At 43.9% G+C, this 19124-nt stretch overlaps 11 protein-coding genes across 11 annotated transcripts; 5 read left to right on the forward strand and 6 right to left on the reverse strand.

Annotated features, from left to right (window-relative positions):
• Nucleotides 1-153: 153 nt before the first annotated feature.
• On the reverse strand, nucleotides 154-1641 carry KL928_001774 (uncharacterized protein; the record flags this gene model as incomplete). Its single annotated transcript, XM_043202176.1, has 1 exon — nucleotides 154-1641. The coding sequence occupies one exon, from the start codon at nucleotides 1639-1641 to the stop codon at nucleotides 154-156; it is 1488 nt and encodes a 495-aa protein (XP_043061051.1).
• A 35-nt stretch (nucleotides 1642-1676) lies between these two features.
• Nucleotides 1677-2900, forward strand: KL928_001775 (uncharacterized protein; the record flags this gene model as incomplete). Its single annotated transcript, XM_043202177.1, has 1 exon — nucleotides 1677-2900. The coding sequence occupies one exon, from the start codon at nucleotides 1677-1679 to the stop codon at nucleotides 2898-2900; it is 1224 nt and encodes a 407-aa protein (XP_043061052.1).
• A 10-nt stretch (nucleotides 2901-2910) lies between these two features.
• Nucleotides 2911-3763, reverse strand: KL928_001776 (uncharacterized protein; the record flags this gene model as incomplete). The annotated part of the gene is made up of 2 exons (XM_043202178.1): nucleotides 2911-3093; nucleotides 3179-3763. 2 exons carry the CDS (start codon nucleotides 3761-3763, stop codon nucleotides 2911-2913), a joined length of 768 nt encoding a protein of 255 aa, XP_043061053.1.
• Nucleotides 3764-3860: 97 nt separating this feature from the next.
• On the forward strand, nucleotides 3861-4583 carry KL928_001777 (uncharacterized protein; the record flags this gene model as incomplete). Its single annotated transcript, XM_043202179.1, has 1 exon — nucleotides 3861-4583. One exon carries the CDS (start codon nucleotides 3861-3863, stop codon nucleotides 4581-4583), a length of 723 nt encoding a protein of 240 aa, XP_043061054.1.
• Nucleotides 4584-4626: 43 nt separating this feature from the next.
• On the reverse strand, nucleotides 4627-6711 carry KL928_001778 (uncharacterized protein; the record flags this gene model as incomplete). Its single annotated transcript, XM_043202180.1, has 1 exon — nucleotides 4627-6711. One exon carries the CDS (start codon nucleotides 6709-6711, stop codon nucleotides 4627-4629), a length of 2085 nt encoding a protein of 694 aa, XP_043061055.1.
• A 429-nt stretch (nucleotides 6712-7140) lies between these two features.
• On the forward strand, nucleotides 7141-7878 carry KL928_001779 (uncharacterized protein; the record flags this gene model as incomplete). The annotated part of the gene is made up of 1 exon (XM_043202181.1): nucleotides 7141-7878. The coding sequence occupies one exon, from the start codon at nucleotides 7141-7143 to the stop codon at nucleotides 7876-7878; it is 738 nt and encodes a 245-aa protein (XP_043061056.1).
• Nucleotides 7879-8011: 133 nt separating this feature from the next.
• Nucleotides 8012-9589, forward strand: KL928_001780 (uncharacterized protein; the record flags this gene model as incomplete). Its single annotated transcript, XM_043202183.1, has 1 exon — nucleotides 8012-9589. The coding sequence occupies one exon, from the start codon at nucleotides 8012-8014 to the stop codon at nucleotides 9587-9589; it is 1578 nt and encodes a 525-aa protein (XP_043061057.1).
• A 197-nt stretch (nucleotides 9590-9786) lies between these two features.
• Nucleotides 9787-15087, forward strand: KL928_001781 (uncharacterized protein; the record flags this gene model as incomplete). The annotated part of the gene is made up of 1 exon (XM_043202184.1): nucleotides 9787-15087. The coding sequence occupies one exon, from the start codon at nucleotides 9787-9789 to the stop codon at nucleotides 15085-15087; it is 5301 nt and encodes a 1766-aa protein (XP_043061058.1).
• Nucleotides 15088-15135: 48 nt separating this feature from the next.
• On the reverse strand, nucleotides 15136-16230 carry KL928_001782 (uncharacterized protein; the record flags this gene model as incomplete). Its single annotated transcript, XM_043202185.1, has 1 exon — nucleotides 15136-16230. One exon carries the CDS (start codon nucleotides 16228-16230, stop codon nucleotides 15136-15138), a length of 1095 nt encoding a protein of 364 aa, XP_043061059.1.
• Nucleotides 16231-16884: 654 nt separating this feature from the next.
• KL928_001783 (uncharacterized protein) lies at nucleotides 16885-17583 on the reverse strand (the record flags this gene model as incomplete). Its single annotated transcript, XM_043202186.1, has 1 exon — nucleotides 16885-17583. The coding sequence occupies one exon, from the start codon at nucleotides 17581-17583 to the stop codon at nucleotides 16885-16887; it is 699 nt and encodes a 232-aa protein (XP_043061060.1).
• A 212-nt stretch (nucleotides 17584-17795) lies between these two features.
• KL928_001784 (uncharacterized protein) lies at nucleotides 17796-19091 on the reverse strand (the record flags this gene model as incomplete). Its single annotated transcript, XM_043202187.1, has 1 exon — nucleotides 17796-19091. One exon carries the CDS (start codon nucleotides 19089-19091, stop codon nucleotides 17796-17798), a length of 1296 nt encoding a protein of 431 aa, XP_043061061.1.
• Nucleotides 19092-19124: the final 33 nt, after the last annotated feature.

Raw genomic sequence — 19124 nt, forward strand, 5'->3', positions numbered from 1 at the left:
AGAGTTTTTCGCTACAGTGGTGCAGTTCCTTAGATCTCTTCCTTACATTGGCCCAATTCTCTCGAACCCGGTCATTGGTCCTGTTTTGGACAAATTGGCTGGTGTCCGCGTCCTTCCAGTGTGATTGTACTATAGAAACTAATAAAGACTCATTCATCTTATGTGCAGTTCATCGATCATTTGCGCCAGCTTCAGAACTTTATAGTCGTGGCCTAACTGTCCAGCAAGTTGAAAACCTATCGATCTTCCTAGTGGGATGCTAAGTACAGGAAGTCCCGCAAGAGAAAATGGGACGGTCAGGATATCGTTCATATATGACTCCACAGGAGTGACTTTTTGGTATTGCGACACAAGAGGTGGCAAAGAGGTAGCAGTTGGACACAAAATGAAGTCCACACCATCTGGATTGTGGTCCTTGGTTAACATGTGTGGCTCTTTGAAAACGCTATTGAACTCCTGAATCAGTTTAGACCTTACCTTGGTAGCATTCATGAAATGGCTATTGTAACCGTAAGAGGACAAAGAATATGACCCCAGAATTATTCGACGTTTAACTTCTGGCCCGAATCCCTCGGATCTGGTTTTGGCGAACTCTGGCTCAAGGTTTGTATATTCGCCAGTACGATATCCGTACCTTATTCCATCGTATCTGGCTAGATTAGAAGATGCCTCAGAAGTCACCAATGTATAATATGCAGGGAGACTCTTCGATAGTGAGGGCACAGAGATCAGAAACAGCTCGAATTCGGGAAGTTTTTGCAGTTGTTTGAGCAATTTTCTCCATTTCTCCTTCACATCGTTTTCCATGCCCTCCAAGCTCATCTCAGTAGGGATACCAATTTTTATCTGCGAATCCACCTTGTCGTCATATATTCTATTCTCTTGTGAGACTGACGTGGGGTCTGCGCTGTCGTGCTTGTCTAGTATACCAAACACTTTCCTGACCAAGTTTATATTTTTAGACATGATGCCAATTGTATCGAGAGATTGAGCGTATGGTATCAACCCCCATCTTGAGATTCTTCCGTAAGATGGCTTGAAGCCAAATATGGATGTATAGCACGAAGGTAATCTGACTGATCCTCCAGTATCTGTTCCTATAGCATAGTCTACTAGATCAGCTGCAACCGCTGCAGCAGATCCTCCTGACGATCCACCAACAATCCTCATTTGAGGATCTATCTTGTAGTCTGATCTGACTTTGGGAACTAGGTATTTTCGATGCAAGTAATTGTCTGTGTATGGTCTTTTAAAGGTGATTTCTTCATTCAATCTTTCACCTCCAATCCAGAACTCCCTTTCCTCGAGATCTACTATGTCTGATTTTTGTTCGTACAAAGGATTGAGGGTGGGCCCGAAATGAGAGTTCAAAGAAGAATTTCCCATACCAAATTCGTCCATGTTTGTCTTCCCAATTAATTGCGAACCCTCTTGGGTCAATAGTTTGCTGACCGTAGAGTCAAATGGAGAAACATAGTTGTCAAGAATTTTTGAGGAGCACGTTGTGGGCGTATCACGAGTAACAAGATTGTCTTTCAAGGCATACGACGTGTTTGCCAGTAATCCCGCCGAGTTGCTTTCTGTTTTGGTGAGCGCAATACTTGTAAATATATTGTACTTGAGACTCAACTGTCGTAACATCCTAGAAGAAAAAATATTTTGTTGTAGATTTCACGATGGGCCAAATCAAAGTGGTGCCTCGGCTGAAACCTTTACCCTATTCATCCCAGGATTTGCAGCTGGAGCTACGAAAACCCATTTTGAATAAGCAGGTGGTTTTCGGAGACATTGAATTCTACTCCAATGATGACAATCCAAATAATAAGAGAGCATTCAAATATAAGCCATGTCGCCCGAACCCTGCATTCACGTCAATGATGTACTCTACAACTGATTTTCCTCCGTTCTATTGCCGACTCTCGTATTTTGATAAGTCCCCAGGAATATTAGTCGATGAGAATCTAACTACTGCTACTGCTCTTCAAGGATGGAGAAGCGCTAGAGCGAATGCCGTTATCAGAGAGGGAACTTGGTATATTGAGTACAGACTCATCAAGTCCAATGACGGAGAAAGCCATGTTAGATTTGGAGTTGCTAGAAGAGAGGCTAGCCTGGAAGCCCCTGTAGGGTTCGATGGATACGGATATGGATTCAGAGACAAGTACGGCCAGACGGTTCATTTAAGTAAGCAGGGTAGCTTCTTGCAGAACGATCAGTTTCAAACTGGCGATGTTGTTGGGCTGCTCATCAAGTTACCGGATATAAAGACGCAAAGGCGGCTAGCTAGTCAGCAAATCCATCAGCAAACAGTTGGACAACCCGATCTCGAGGTTTCTGTTAACGAGCCCGCAGAAATTGACATTGTACGTGACCAAATTCCGATCAAATACAAAAACCAGCTTTACTTTGAACAATATGACTATACTGTATCAAAAGAGATGGAGCATCTTTTGAACCCTGTGACCGTGTTTGGAGAAAAAGCTGTGAGAGATACGGTAAAGTTTGAGCCATGCAAGCTTCCAAATTCTTCAATAACAGTGTACAAAAATGGAGAGTTTTGCGGAGTTGCCTTCAAGGGCCTGAATGCATTTCTGCCGCCTTCCTCCGAACAGAAACATGGCAAGGAAGTGAAAGGCAGGATTTCTGAAACCAAAGATGATGGCTCGCTAGGATACTATCCGATGATCAGTTGCTACAACCGAGGAGTAATCCAACTAAACACCACTCCTGACATTCTTGTCCCTGTGGATCTTCAAGACGCGATTTCGAGAGGAGAAGTCCGAATATACAATGACAGATATGAGGAGCGTATCTTGGAGGAATATGTGTACGATTTGGTGGATGAGGTGACCAACGAATATTTGGACGAGATAGAGCGCATGAGCGCACCTCAAACTTAATAGAAGCTGATCATGTTTTCAAGCGAAGATTCACAGTCGTCAGCAGGGCAGGTTTGGGTTCGATGCGATTGCGTATACAGGTCGCGACAGTGTTCGTGAAAACGGACATAGCATTGTGACCTGAAGCACCTATATCCCATTGTTGTGAGCTCCTTACAGCCATGACACAATGATACCGCTCCATCTGGGTTCTCTGCCGACTTGGTCTCGAATTTGGTGATTAGATATGACTTGAGCTCAGCAAGAGCGCGCGTACTAAGGGTGTATTTTCCTTTCACAGTTTCAAGCCATCCTGATGATTCCAACTTGTTGATAAATTTCTGCGCGTCGGTAATCGTTTGGATGTTTCGCTTCGCAATATTGAGTGCTTGTGCGTACGAAAGAGAATATGTTAAGTTATCCTCATCATCGAATGGATTCTCAAACATTTGGTCGATCAGCTGATTGATCACACCAATTTCTTTCTCCGTGTAGCTTGTAGACAGCTTAATGGACGGCGACGATTTGGTGTTCACAAAGCTGGCAATGATATTTTTCTCATCATCTTGGGCCAGAGTCTCCACTATCTCGAAATCTAGCGCAGCAAGTTCTCGGTTGATCAATGCGATTGTTTTGACTAAGCTTTCTGAGGTTAGTGTCGGTAGTTCAGGTCGAGCCTGCCCGAGCAATTCGCGTAAATACCTCTCTTGATCTGAATTCGATGGTTCTGGATGATGCTTCTCAATCAAAGACTTGATGACAAGTTTAACAAAAACTGTATATAAAACTTCGAATTCTATGCTTTTCGCGGCCATTAGAAACTGAAGCACTGAGCGATGTAGATCGCCATACTCCTCCAATATGTCGGCCACCAAAGACTCCATCTGTTGTTTAAAAGTGAGGTCCGTGCAAAGGTGTGGGAAAAAGTTGTGAGCTTGTGTATTTTTTCGAAACTTTTGGCGAAATTAGCAGACGTCCAAGATGTCCTACTACCAGCAACCAAATCTCGGCTTTTATAACGGTCCATCACAGCAAAGCCTCTACAATGGATCAATTCCTACAGGGTCAATGCAAACAAGCTACTCCTATGCTGGCGGAGACCAAGATCAACCACCGTTAAGCAAAGGCGTTCTCGCAGCTTTCTCTACCAGTGGCTATCCTGGGGAACCCCCATTGCTGGAGGAGCTCGGCATCAACTTCAATCACATCAAATCGAAAACGCTAGCGGTTCTGAACTTCAAATCCAGCAGTTTGAGTGAAGACATCATCCAGGACTCAGATTTGGCTGGACCCCTGATATTCTGTCTGTTGTTTGGTACCCTGCTTCTGCTTTCAGGAAAAACGCATTTTGGATACATATACGGTGTGGCATTGTTTGGAACAGTTTCGCTTCACTGGCTATTCAAACTTATGTCTAATAACACCTCGAACAATAATCTCGACTTTCTAAGAACCGCGTCAGTTATAGGATACTGTTTGCTTCCCCTTGTTATTCTCAGTGGTATCGCCGTCCTCATTAGGTTGGACAACACTGTTGGTTATGTTTTAGCATGCTTGGCCATCTTTTGGTGCACATTCGCTTCCTCGGGTTTCTTCGTTCGTGTGCTCAACCTGAGTAACGCCAGACCCTTGGTTGCTTACCCTTTGGCGATGTTCTACTCTGTGTTCGCCCTGATGGCTATATTCGTGGAGAAAAAAGAATAATAATCTTACAAGTGCGCAATACATAGAGATAGTACAGCATAATCTATTTGAGACCGATGTCTTTCAAATCGTAAGTTCCTTCTAGATGAGGAATTAAAACTTCGTAGTCATAAGTTCGAGAGTTTGTGTCCTTCATGTCCACCTCAAAATGGAACGTGGTGACGAGAGAACTTGGATCCAGAGGGTAGCCAATCTTCTTGGTGGAGTAGCTTCCGTCGCCAATATCCTCTGCTTTCTCTAATGCTTCAGATGGGCCTGGATGGATCAAATCTCCTGGGCGAAACTTGTTATAACGCTCTGTATCTTTGAGATTCTTGAACGGAATGAGGTCAGCATAGTTCCGTTTATTCAGGAATAGGTGGTTTGTTCTAGCAGAGCCATCGGTGTCCCTAACAAACAAATCCACGACATCTTCGTCACAATTCGTGTCAAAGTGATGGATTTTCGACCTCTTCTCCAGCAGGGTTGCCATGCCGTTAGGTGGTGGGGTGTTAACAATAGCAGAGGAAATGACATTGAAAATGAGTCTTGGATCGTGTTCTGGGTGCGCCAAACTTTCCTTGCGGTTTTCGTCTATCCTACTGCTGAACATGTGATGTTTGTGCATTTTTGTCATCATTCTTGAAAGACAGCCAAGATGGACGTCACCGGAAAGAATTGTTATTCTGACACCATGTGTTCCGGCAAACTTCGTCAATTCTCCCATCAACCAATTACGTTCTTTCTTGTGGTGAACAGCACACCAATGATCGTTCAAATCGTCCAGTAATTCCACACCACCATCAAACTCGTTGACCAGACCCTTCGCAATGATCCCTTTTCTGGCCAACCACTTGATGGGACCCAGAGCGGCAGATCCCAAAATGGATTCGATCCACACCATTCGAGGGTAGCAAATCGGGACCCCAAGCAGCACAAGAAGGTGTTTGATGTCGCCGTTAGATGCGGTGATTTCTTGTTTCAGTCTTTCGAAGACACGCGCATAGGTCTCTTTTGTAACAACTTGCTTTTTCGTTCTTTCCGTTCTACAATCCAAGCCAACTAGTGCAACCTCTTTTCCTAGTCTTGTATAGACGGATCTGGACTGCTGTTTGATGTAAGGACCAATAGAAGCCCCCACAATCCAGGAAGGCTCAGATTTGTAGTCTTCTGTAGGAGAGGTGTGATGCTGGAATAATAAATAATATTGGAATGCAATGTTACCAACACCCTCAAAAATATCCTGAGTCATGGTACGGTGACTGTACGAGCCAAAACCATCGATGATGTCATGGTCGTCAAAAATGTTGATTTGAGGAATCTGTTGCAATGCCAAAGGGTAGATGCACTGCAAAGTGGCACCTGCTGTTCCTTCCCAGTACCCTTTACCAAACCACTGTATGTAATTGGTCAAATAGTATTCTTTGAGAGATTTGACAATTTCGTCAGTGAGCTTGTCGTTAGAGTGCAACTTCTTATGTTTCAGCCATTTTTCAAAAGGCTTGGAGGACTTCTTCACGGAGTCGCAATAGATCTGGTCACCCCCGCCAACCATGACATGGTATGGCAACTCACTGTGTTTGCGCATAACATCGTACCACAGCGAGCTTTTGAAGTCTGCAGTCTTGACACTCAGCGAAAAGCCGTTGCATGAGTATGACATGACATTCATGGATTGCTCGACAGAAGGCAGATAAAACTGAAAGTTCTCGTTGTACTCGTCGTTGACAGAATACCTCACCTTCTGCTCATATTCTTGGAGTTGCAATTCCATGCTAAATCTCCAGAAGCTAAGGCCCTGTTCCTGGTGAAACAAGGTCCCCGAGAACACACCTTTGCTCAACTGAAGAGAGCCAGTAGAAGTGGTAGCAGGCCCAATAAAATACTCCATAAATGGCTCCACCCTCTCAGTCTCCGGGGTATCGCGCAGAACAAGCAGAATAGATCCCCTGTAATTGGTTTTGCCGTTTTCAAGGCAACCCAAGAATCTTAGATTAGGGCCGCAAGCCACTTGCACTGCAGGGTTACCCACTGTTTTATCTGGAGGACAGCCAGAAAGATTTTCAGGGATAGATTTAATCACCAAATCTTGGTATTTTTGCAACGGCACTGGCTCGAACCACCCGTTTTCAATTGCATCGACAGTCATTAGAGACGAAAGTGTAAATTTCAAGTTTAAAAGCTTTCGGGCCCGTGAAGTTTTTTTGTGAGGCTGTGCACAGCAAGGGTACGTGAAACAGGAAAACAAGTATAATGTATTAGATGCAGTAATTGTAGTTGCTAACTTTGCCAATTTTGGATATAATTGGGATCATAGTGTCAGGCTAGATACCTGATTTGTGGAACAGTTATCCCAACTAGGAAATGATGGGTTCAAATAAAGTTACAAGCTGATGATAACAAGCTTTCCTCGAAGACGGTAAAATACACTACATCTTGATAATGACGTAAAAAAAGATCTTCCAATAAAGACCCATGGAATGCTAATTGAAAAGACCGGGTTTTTTAAGCACAGCCATGAAAAAACCCGGATAATTGTGCACCCCCTAAAAACTTAAGCGCAAAAAGTATATGAAAAATGTCGAAAGCTATCAAAGGAACAATTCTCTGTTTGCACGGTTACGCCCAGAACGGCCCTACCTTCTCTGCTAAGGCTTCAGGGATCAGAAAAGCTTTGAAGAAAATTGGATACCACACTATCTTCGTTCAAGGATCTCTCAAGATCCAAAAAGCTGATTTGCCATTTGAGGTTCCCCCAAGCGAGAATGCCGAGGACGAATTTGATTATCGTGGATGGTGGCAACCAAATGACGACTATGATCTCCAGCCAGCTCTAGACGCGGTGAAGAATTACTACAAAGAACACGGGCCGTTCATTGGTATCATGGGCTTCTCTCAGGGTGCCGGTTTGGCCGCAGTTGTGTGTAATAAATACGCCGAAATTGTTGGTCAGCCAAAAGCAAACGAGGAGCTCAAGTTTGCAATATTTTATGCCGGATTCAAGCTCAAGCCTCAGCAATACCAGAAATACTACGAGAACAAAATCAAGCTTCCCACCCTTCATATTTTTGGCGAACTTGATACTGTGGTTTCTCCTGACAGAGCCGAGGCCCTTGTTGAATGCTGTGAGAATGCTACTGTTTTGAAGCACCCTGGAGGACATTTTGTTCCAAACACGAAGGATTTGATTAGAAAAGAAGTCGCTTGGATAGAGAACGTTTTGAACGAGTCCAATGAAAAGCCCGACGTTGAAAAGGATGGGGATAAAGAACTCGAGGAGTTAAGTGAAGAGATCGGAAAGATGGGTGTTGCATAAATAAATCGCACATAGATAAGCAGGCTTATTTCCTCCGTTTATCAGTACAGTGTCGAATTTTGTTGGCTGCTAGCTAAATTAATAATTGACTAGGTTTTTTAGCTTTTTTTTCAGTTTGCGCATTTATTTAGCCATGCCTGCTACGGAAGAAACTCCCTTGGTTCCTGTTGCAACAAATCCTATTAAGGAGTCTCTCCCTCCTTTGAGGATTAGATTGTTCCAAGTTGGATGTGCATTGACGTGGTGCCTGTTTGCCGCCGGCCCTATCTTTGGATTTGCTGCATTGAAACCTATCTTGATTGATCAAGGCATTTACCGCGAGTATTGCAAAAAAAACATTGATACTGGAGAGAACGGCATGTGTGCAGAGCGTGACCTGAAACTCAACTTTATGTTTACCATCGCGGCAGTTATCACCAACGCTACAGCTTTGGTGGTTGGACGAGTGCTCGACACTTTCGGACCAAGAGTGACAGGCATTATTGGCGCAATTGTGATCTTCTTTGCTGGTATAAGTCTTTCGCAGGGACAATCAATTACTATTGTTGATCCCTATCTTGCAGGCTATATCGGGCTTGCTTTCGGTGGTCCTTTTGTCTTTATCAGTTCATTCCAGCTGGCCAACTCGTTCCCTGGTAGATCGGGCACTGTGTTAGCTTTCTTGACCGGAGCCTTTGATTCCAGTTCAGCGTTGTTTTTGATGTACAGACTTGTGTACCAGAACAATTGGATTCGGGACCTAAGTCTCAAGAAGTTTTTCACTGCTTATCTGATTGTGCCAATTTTTATATTGGTGTGTCAGCTCACTGTGATGCCCAAGAAGTCCTATAAAACAGTGGAAACATTGGCCAAAATCGGAGAAACAGGAATTGACGAAACGGGCCTACCAATGGATCCTGAGGATCTCAGGTATTCTCAGGCCCGGATTGAAGCTCAAAGATCACGTAGGCCATCTGTCAAGTCCGTGAGATCTAATAGATCAACCAAGTCAGTGTATGAAGAGATTGCTGAAAACCGTCTGTATGAAAAGTCAGGAGGTGTTTCTGGAGTGCTTCATAACAAGTCTTTGAAGGAACAAATGACTTCACCTTGGTTTACCCTTATGGTTTGTTTTGCTACCATTCAAATGCTCAGGGTGAACTATTTTGTGGCAACTATACGGTCCCAAATGGAATACTACTTCCAGGACGAGGCAATTGCCGTCCAAATAAACAAGTTTTTTGATGTTGCTCTTCCAGTTGGAGGCGTGTTTGCCATTCCTTTTATTGGAGTGTTACTGGACAACTTCAAGATTGTGACAGTGTTATCGATCTTGCTTCATATCTCGCTCTTGATAGGAATCTTGGGAATGATTCCTGTACAGATTGTGCAATACTTGGGTATTGTGATGCTTGTGGTTTATCGTCCATTCTACTACACGGCTGTTTCTGATTACTGCGCCAAAGTGTTTGGCTACCAAACCTTTGGAACCGTTTATGGGTCTATTAATTGCATCTCCGGATTATTCAATGTGCTACAGGCCCCCCTTGACAATGCTACACATACCATATTCAAAATGAACCCTAATCCGGCTAACACGCTTCTTGTGGGACTGACATTTATAGCCGGTCTTGCGCTCATCAGTTATATCAAAGGGCAAGAAATTGAGTTGAAGAAGAGAAATATAATACATGAAGCTATGCACAGTGAGGTTGTTGAAATAGGAGATTAGTGAGGCACCCCACATTTAATAAAAAAATCGCACCGCCACGGAGGCTGGTTATCATGTCAAAAGATATAAATCGTAGAATGAATATTTATATTACCTAAAAAGTGGCGAATCTGAATTATTGATCTAATAGTTGAGTTTACTCCAGTAAACTTGTATCATAAAGTCCCTTTGAGGAGCGCAACGCATATCTGCAAAAAATGGCGCCTCAATGGATGCCTCAAAATATACAGAAGCGATTACTGAAGTACATCCTTCAGCAGCTCTCCTTATTTTCCGAGATTGATCTACCCAATTTGGATGTGTCACTGGGCGCAAGCTCCAAGGTCAATCTCCGAAATCTGGAGCTAGATATTGAAAAGTTCAGCATACCAGGACTGTACATGAGAAGTGGGTCTATTGAAACGCTTGCTCTTTCTCTCACGATAAGCGATGGTGTCAATGTGGATTGCGCTGGAGTTAATATCACTTTCACTCCTTCGGTAACTTCTGCAAAGCCAAACAGCTCAGATCAGTTTTCCCTTGCGAAAAGCACAGCTGATTTAGCAAACAGTGTTATGTTCGAGGACAATGTTGTGGACGACGAAGATATACGAGAAACTGCTTCGGTTGAGTTTAATCCCCTTCCAACAGAAACGAAAGACCACAAAATGAGCAACATGATGGCAAAGGCGGCAGATATGGCTTTGTCAAGGCTACAACTAACAATACGTGACATAAAAATCACTATGGTACTCGAGGCTTCTGTAATGGAAGTGTGCATTGATCACGTCACCTTGTTATCAAAGGAAGGGACCAGATACATTACAGTTGAGGGTATGAAGCTGAATGCTGTCAAACCAGAAGTTTATCCAGGAGAGGGAGTGGATAAAGATAATAGTTCAAAGGAAAGGGACAAAAATAAGTCTGACGACAGCGATTCTGAGGACTATGATGATGAATTAATGCAAACCTCGTTTATGGCAGAAGACAAGGACGATATTCATAAATCCTTGATGGAGAGCATGATGTTTGCAAGCAAGACATCTGAATCCGTGTACATGAGCGCGACATCTAACGTATTCTCCTCGGTTACCCCGAGGGCATCTACCCACGAGCCTCCTCAACCATCAGCTGTATGTGTGGCCTATGTCAGTAATTTCAGCTTCCAATTTGATGGACTTCAAAACATAGAGAACGTGCAAGTGGACGTGGGACAGATCAAGATTGCGGCTTCCCCAATTCCTGAATGTTTGTCGTCAGTCATTCAATCATTCAAAAATATTGTGAGGCTTTCGGCAATGAGTACCAGTGGAACATCTGAAGAAACGGGCGACAAAAGCGAACCTACTAGCACGACTTTGCTGAGTACCTTAAAGGTTGACGAGATATGTGTTAGTCTTGAATCAGCACTTTTGGATGACGGACGATTTGCTCTGGACAATAGCATTTATTTATCACTCAGTGATATACGCTTTGAACAGAAAAATGCCTCTTTCTCTTTTGGTTCCATTGCAAAAATACGCCTATCGAGAAATGACGGTGGAACTGTGCTTTTTAGCTTCGGCGACTCCCGCGCATCAAATGTAGCGGACCTCGGGCTTGAAATGCTTAGCAACGATGCATCTCGCATCACTTTAATATGTCCGAAATCTGCAAATCTTGTTGTGGATGAACAACTATTGACTTCGGCAGCGCGTTACTACTCACTGATGGAACCTGTTGTCGAGGCATTCCTTTCGGCTATATCTATGAAGTCTCCTAATCCATACTCAAACATGCATACATCCCGCTTCTCTTTACCAGAGACAGCAAATAACCAGAAATCGAGCGACTTCCATGCACAAATGTCATCTATTCACATCAAGCTTCACCTCAGTGAATTTGATATCACGTCTACCATCCTTCCGATAACTTACGATTCCCAGGAAGGTCGCTTCGATACTAGCAGTATTCTTTTCGAATATAACGATGCAACGCTACGAGATCAATATGCATCTAACCAATTTTTGATGATATCCAATATTGAGTCATCTTCGGTAGGTGTGAACAAAATACGATCATTTGATTCAAGCTCGCTTCAGGAAACATGGCTCAAAAGCAAGATCAAAACTACAATCGAGAATGTCACTTTGAAGCTTGATTTTGGGGTCATGTTCAAACTGATAAGCGGCTTTGGGAGACTTGCTGATTTAATGTACAAGTCTATGGTGATCTCATCTCCAGCACCAAGACAGAAGAAAGTAAGACTGGGTAATAGTTTGTTTCTAAATGCCTCCAAAATGCTGAAATACAGTGTCGAGATCAATCAATGGACAGGAACTCTCTCCAATATTTGTCCCAATTTTGGGGATCTGAAAGTCTCCTTAAAAGATATATATGTGAATTATCTGCAAGATGGGACCCTGCACACTTATGTTATGAACGCTTTGATACAACGAATATGTGAACCGGTACATGAGTCATTGCTGGAAGCGGCGGATCCCAGAAACAAAGGGTGTCCCATGATGTTTGCAAAATTCAAAGATAATTTGGGGGTGCACTTCAGAAATTGCTCATTCAACTATTATGGAGAATGGGTCACACTTTTGGAATCCCGAGAGAGGCAAGAGGAAGCTGATCCAGGCTCAGCCATCTCTGCTTCTGGGAGGAAAAATCAGATTAACTTTACCTTTGCTGATGTTTCAATAGGTCTTGTCCCAGTCAATCTAAAATCCAAGGTTGAGCTCGTTATCAGGAAAGGAATTGCTGACTTGTTGATTGGTACTGATGGGCGCTCAAAATTGCAATCTTCATTCAGTTCCTTGACTCTGCTATTGATTGATGACGTCGCAAATATTCTCAGTGACAAAGAAAGCAAATCATTGAGGCACTGGATCAACATGAACAACAATCATGCTATCTGGACGCTGAATGCTATTTTGAAAAGCAAGGGTTATGTTCCTGTGGGTTATATTTCATCTTTGTTTCTGAATTCAACATTTGATAGTGAGAGTCACTTGGAAAAGAGCATGTCGCAGGCTTCTTCCGGCAGAAAAATATTTCCCTTGATTGATACAAAGATACATATTGATGCATTGGCTCTCGACCTTTGTGCAGACTCGTCCCAATGCTTGATTCAGACTTTGAAAGATCTGAAGCAGCCGGTGCAGTTTACTTTCAATGAAAAATATAAGCCAACGACGGATGAAGTTGATGTGTTTAGGGACGTTGATGAGAATATCTTTTCGTCGGCGGTAAGTGCAGATGCTGGTAGTCTGGGGCAAACTGAGATCTCTGAAGACGAAAAACTGGAGATTGTCGAAGATTTTTACAACAAAAGTTTAAACCCTGATCACGGTGAGCAATCAGCCACACGCTCTGGTAGCTTGGCCAATAGTGGTACCAAATCAGGTACCATGTCGAATATCATTTTTGATGATAATCATTTCAACCATTCGGGTGAAGAGTTCACGACGAAGATTATACCAATGGCTATTGGAATCAGTATTTCCAATGCTACAATCAAGCTTTATGATGGCTATGACTGGAAGGAGACTCAGACCACAATTAAGAATGCCATTCGCCGGGTTGAAGATAGAGCCGCAAAGATAGGTGACAGTATGAATGGTGTGATTGAGGGTTCCACCAGCCAGGATATCCGTTCCGCTTCTAATGATTCGACCGAGCTAGATGCAGAAGCTGTGAATGAGATACTATACGAGTCAATCCATGTGGGCCTCTTAGCTGGACAGGACCCTCAATCATTTTACGATAATATCAACAAGTCGATCAGCAACGGTGCGGCCTCAGAAAATGTGAGCGAGCGTAATAATTTGTCTCCAGGCTCTTCATCACCCGCATCAGTCAACACTACTACTAGCGCTCGCTCTACAGCGCCCTCTCATAACATCGAGCTAGGCAAGGGCTCAATTAGGAGAGTGCGCTTGAAAAGATCTGTATATCACAAGGTTCTAGTTGAGCTAGAAAACCTTGATCTGTCCATCCTGACCATGGTTGGTAATGAACTTCAACCAACTAAAAACTCTATAGTCTTCAGTGAGGATGAGAGTAAAGATGACTCAGAACTCGTTAACAGAATTGATTTGAGTGTCGGATCCTTCAAAGTGGCAGATAATGTTCCCACGTCAAGCTGGAACATGTTTGTGGGGTATTTGCGTGAAGCTGGGGATAAGGAACTTGGTTCCAGCATGCTTCATGCTGTCATTGACACTGTTCGCCCTGTTGCATCATTGGCGGCTTCTGAATTGGTGATCTCTGTATCTGTGCTTCCGTTGAGACTTTATGTGGACCAAGACACGCTAGACTTTTTAACAAGATTTGGTGAGTTTAAAGATGACCGCTTCACCCCCCCAGCTTTGGACGAAGAAGAGGTTTTCATTGAAAAGTTCCAGGTCAACTGCGTGAGGATTAAACTTGATTACAAGCCTAAGAAGGTTGATTATGCTGGCATTAGATCTGGCCACACTACCGAGTTCATGAACTTTTTCATTCTCGATGAGTCTGAGATGATTTTGAAGAAGTTGGTGCTTTATGGAATACCGGGATTCACTCGTTTGCACAAAATGCTTAATGACTTGTGGATGCCTGACATCAAAAGGAATCAGCTTGGTGGGGTTCTTTCAGGTCTTGCTCCAGTGAAATCAATCGTGAAAATTGGGTCTGGTTTCAAAGAGTTGGTAGCTGTGCCTTTGAAAGAATATGAGAAAGATGGCCGCGTTATAAGAGGTCTTCAAAAAGGTGCACTGTCATTCGCCAAAATAACCGGTGGCGAGCTGCTCAAATTTGGTGTTAAGCTTGCTGCAGGAACACAAAATATATTAGAGTCTACCGAAGAGGCTCTGGGAGGAGACGGCTCTGCTGTGAGACTACCAGGATACAGAAAAAACCAAAAGTCTCGAAGAAGAACATCACCCAGCGAGGTCATTTATGCGACTCCCGGGGACAAGTCTTTACTGGGCCGCAATACCATGAGTGGTGCAGTATTACATCGAAACTCATTTGACTCCTATGGTGAAGAAGAAGAATTTCTGGAGGAACCTTCGGCGTTGGATAGAGATGGCACACAGGACACAGACCAGGCCCAGAAATCAAGATTTCTTGTTCCGGCTGTGTTCAAGAGTACTGCTGAGCTGCCTGATGTGTTGGAGAGCGATAGTGATCTAGATGATTACTATGATGAGTCTGACAATGAAGCCCAGAAAATTGTCAGTCTGTACTCAAATCAGCCGGAAAATTTAAACGAGGGGTTGCAAACTGCTTACACTTCGCTGGGAAGAAACTTAGTCACTGCTCGGGAAGCAATTGTGTCCGCAAGCACGCGTGCTGCACGGAGCGGTAGTGCACAGATTGCCGCTCGGGAGTTTGCCAAAGCCACTCCTATCATGGTGATTCGCCCGATAATTGGAACCACAGAGGCTATTTCCCGAACACTTCAAGGAGGCATCAATATTCTTGATCCAGAAGAGAAACGCAGGTCCGAAGAAAAGTACAAGAATACGAAGAAAGAAGAAACTAGTTGATTGTTCAGCAAGCCTTACGTAACAAAGAACGGGTGTTAGAAATAGAGACTATTCTGAGGTTAGAACGACCTTGATTGCTTTGCTTTTGCCTGGGTCTGAGAAAACTTCGTAAGCTTTTTCAAACTCGTCGAGTTTGAAATGGTGAGTTGCCAGAGACTCGGGATGTATTTTACCATCAACGATTTTCTGCAACAACTCGGCCGTAGAATAAGCTGACACCAATCCAGTAGACATGGTCACGTTCTTTCCCCACAATTCCTGCAATTTCAACTGAACTGCGCTTCCGTGAACACCAACGTTCGAAATATGGCCACCGGGGCCGATCAGATCTTCGCACATCTCAAAAGTCTGTGGAATACCAACACACTCCATTGCAACATCGACACCTGAGTTTTTGAACTCCGAAGCGGTAAGCTCGTGGACCTTTTCCTTGGCATCGGTCTTTGAAGGGTTGATTATTTCGTCTGCTCCCATTCTCTTTGCAACCTCGAGTCTTGAATCATCCATGTCGATTGCGATAATCTTGGCTGGATTCATTGACTTAGTTGAAATCAGAGCAGACAGCCCAACTGGACCAAGCCCAACAATTGCCACGGTATCGCCTTCCTTGACCTTACCGTTGAGCACTCCAACTTCATACGCTGTTGGAAGAATATCACTTAGCATGATCAGGGCATCGTAAGAGATTCCCTTTGGAACCTTGTACAAGCCATGATCAGCAAATGGGACACGCACATACTCTGCCTGTGTTCCGTCAATAGTATGACCTAAAATCCAACCACAGTGAGTGTCGGTCTCTCTGCAATGGGCTTGAATGTTCTTCTTACAATAATAGCATTCACCGCATGGTGAAATGCAGGACACAATGCAAATGTCTCCTTTCTTGAATTTGGAGACTTTGGAACCTGTCTCCTCAATCTCAATGATACCTTCGTGACCTAAGATTAATCCTCGTTCTGGCTGCGATTCAGCACATTCTGTGCATTCAGGCACATGTCCCTTGACGATGTGCAGGTCGGTGCCACAAATGGTGGTTGCAAGTATCTTACCAACCACATCTGTTGGTAACTTGATTTTCGGCTTAGGAACTGATTGCCAGCGAATTCCTTTATTTTGACCCAAGTAGCACAATGCTTTCATCATTATCCAAGCTTGTAATTTTCGGAGCTACCACAAGAAAACGAGGTGTTTATATTTCAGCAGGTCAAGTTGGAGTGGCATGAATATTGCCTGTGGATGACCAGTCGTTTCCCCAGATGCGGTAAGATTGAACGAATCAGGGTTTTCGATAATATGGCGCTACCCTGTACATATCGGAGTGGTGTAATACCCATATTCAGTGCAAACTCCGGGCATATCTCAAGTGGATTATGCGGGGGACTGACAATTATAAAATGACTGGCTGCCAATTACCGTAATTACACGAATTGAATCTCTATTCTTCGTATGGAACCGCGAAAAATACAAACGCTATGCATCTTCAAATGCAATTTCAACATCAGCTGTTTAGTTGCCAGAAACTCCAGGCGCAGTTATTTCCTTGTCTTCTCAGCATAATCGTCTGAGAGAGGGATGTAAGAGAAGATGGCAGTCTGGCCGAGTGGTCTAAGGCGTCAGGTTAAGGTCCTGATCTCTTCGGAGGCGTGGGTTCGAACCCCACGGCTGTCATTTGTTTTTATTGCCTAAAATTTTTTTGACTAGTGAATATGGACCGGCCAGGCAGTGCAATCTTGTACTAGCAACAGCCATGCTATTACATTTGAACTTGTCGCACTGTCCCAAATACAAAGCTGTAGATTACAAAATTACACACCTTCTTTTCTTCTTTTTCTTTTTGGCATCAGCAGCTGGTGTTGGCTTTGCGGCGGCCGGTGCAGGCTTTTTCTTACTTTCGGATGGTTTTCGAGTTGAAGCGGATGCAGGCGCATCTTCTTTCTGTTGAGGACCAGAACCTGGTGTACCACTCGAGGACACCTGGACTTCCTTTCTGATTATTTGCCTCACGACATCAATGAATGCGTCCTCGACATTCATTTTGTACATGGCTGAGGCTTCATAAAACGGCGTTCTATTCCACTTTTTGGAAACCTCGATTCCATCTTCTGGAGTGACTTCCCTCTCATTTGTAAGATCGCACTTGTTACCCACAAGGACCATGGGAACATTAGACGATTCTTTGATGCGCATCACTTGTTCGCGTATTGCCATGAGCTCTTCCAGAGAGCTTTTGTCGGTGACTGAGTAAACCAAAATAAACCCCTGTCCTGATTTAATATACAATTCTCTCATGGCTGTGAATTGGGCCACTCCCGCGGTGTCTAATATCTCTAAATTACAGGCTCGACCATCAACCTCAATCTCCTTCGTGTAAGAGTCCTCTATAGTGGGATCGTAACTTTCAATGTAAACTCCTTGAACAAATTGAACCGTAAGTGAGGACTTGCCAACGCCTCCAGCACCTAGGACGACTAATTTATAATCTTCCGAGTTAGACATTGATCTTTCACAATGTATACATACCTCTCATATTGAAGGATTACGGAATTAGTTGCACTCAAGTATTCTCAAATGGCGCAACAATCTAACGTTCCTGTTGATGTCCCTTTTCGGAAAAATAATTTTTATCTATTTTTTATTTTTCGCTAAAACTAGATCGTTGAACTTCATTTTATAGTATACAAACAAAAATACATCCAGTATATAATTTTTCAGGATACCAATTTCCTTGGTCTTCCTCTTGGACGCTTGAGATAATCGTGATTGCCATTTTTGGCCCTGTCAAGCGATGAGGCTAGTCTTTTAGAGGTCGCAGGTTCAGCATCCAACGATTCGGACGAATCTGAATCTCTGTATTTCATACGCTCGGACTTCACTAGTATATCATTTCCCGTGATCACTTTTTGCTCGATGTTACCAGGGAATTCTTGGTCCGCGTTCGGCTGTAAGTTCCCCTCAAATGTTTTTCCTCTCTCTTTTTTCACGCTCGTTACAATACCATTTTTCTTGTATCTCCACTGTTCCATGGGGGTGTTGAGAGCACAATCGTCTACGTGCTCAATGAAGGCTTTGCTGCTGACAAAATACTTGCTACATGAAAGACATGTACCCGCATCTTGTCTTCTCACCAGCCCGTCTCTTCCTTGTTCTTTAATTTCTGGATCAAAGTGGACTAGACGCAAATGTCTTTTCAAGACATCCAATCTATTGAAAGATCCTTGATTTCTATGTGGGCACGTAGCATATTCCGGATGCCAGTACGGGCAGTGGTATTCTGGGTTTCCATGAGACCTCGTGTGGCGGCGAAGGTCGCTGTGGCGAATAAAAGCCCAGTCACATTGAGAGCACTTGTAGGGCTTCGTCTCGTTCTCCGGATCAAGAGACTGCATACTTCTTTTGGCAGCTTCAGAGTTACCATAGGGATTAGATTTGAGGGTAGCGCCAGCTTCGGAACCTTCTATATATGGGTTGGAAGCGATCATGTTTTGTGACGGTGTCTCAATGCCTGATGTAGCCTGGGCCAACTGGCTGCCCTTTTGATAATACGGACTATTTCCTGAGAATGTTGGAAGTTTCAAGGTACCATTTGGAGACATCCCACTCGGCTGAACGTTGGAGGAAAATCTTTGCTGAGATAGCTGCTGCTGCTGCTGCTGCTGGGAAGGGTTGTAATAGGGGTTCGGAAAGAAAGGAATGTAGTAGGCCTGCTGCATGTTCACTGGGTTCGGAGGAGGCAAAAAACTAGCGCCGTATTGCTGGGGAGCTTGGTGTTGTTGTTGCTGCATGGAATAATACTGTCCCGCGCCGGCTTGTATGTTGGCCTGCTGAGCCGCTTGCTGATTTTGAAGACCGTTGGACGAAAAGGATGAGGACGATGAGGCTGATGTGGGCGCTGCAAACTGGTTCGATAAGTCACGCTTCACATGCGCCCCCTGTGCCTGTTCCGAGCCAACTGCTCCTGGGTCGACGAGTTTGGCGATCGATGAATTTTTAACTGGCTTTGACATCGTTATTTATTGAGCGGCAAGACGAATCGGCGC

The sequence above is a fragment of the Ogataea angusta genome, assembly GCF_019207475.1.
Source record: "Ogataea angusta isolate 61-244 chromosome Unknown 61-244_NODE_3_length_881311_cov_93.026150, whole genome shotgun sequence".
Lineage (NCBI taxonomy): Eukaryota > Fungi > Ascomycota > Pichiomycetes > Pichiales > Pichiaceae > Ogataea > Ogataea angusta.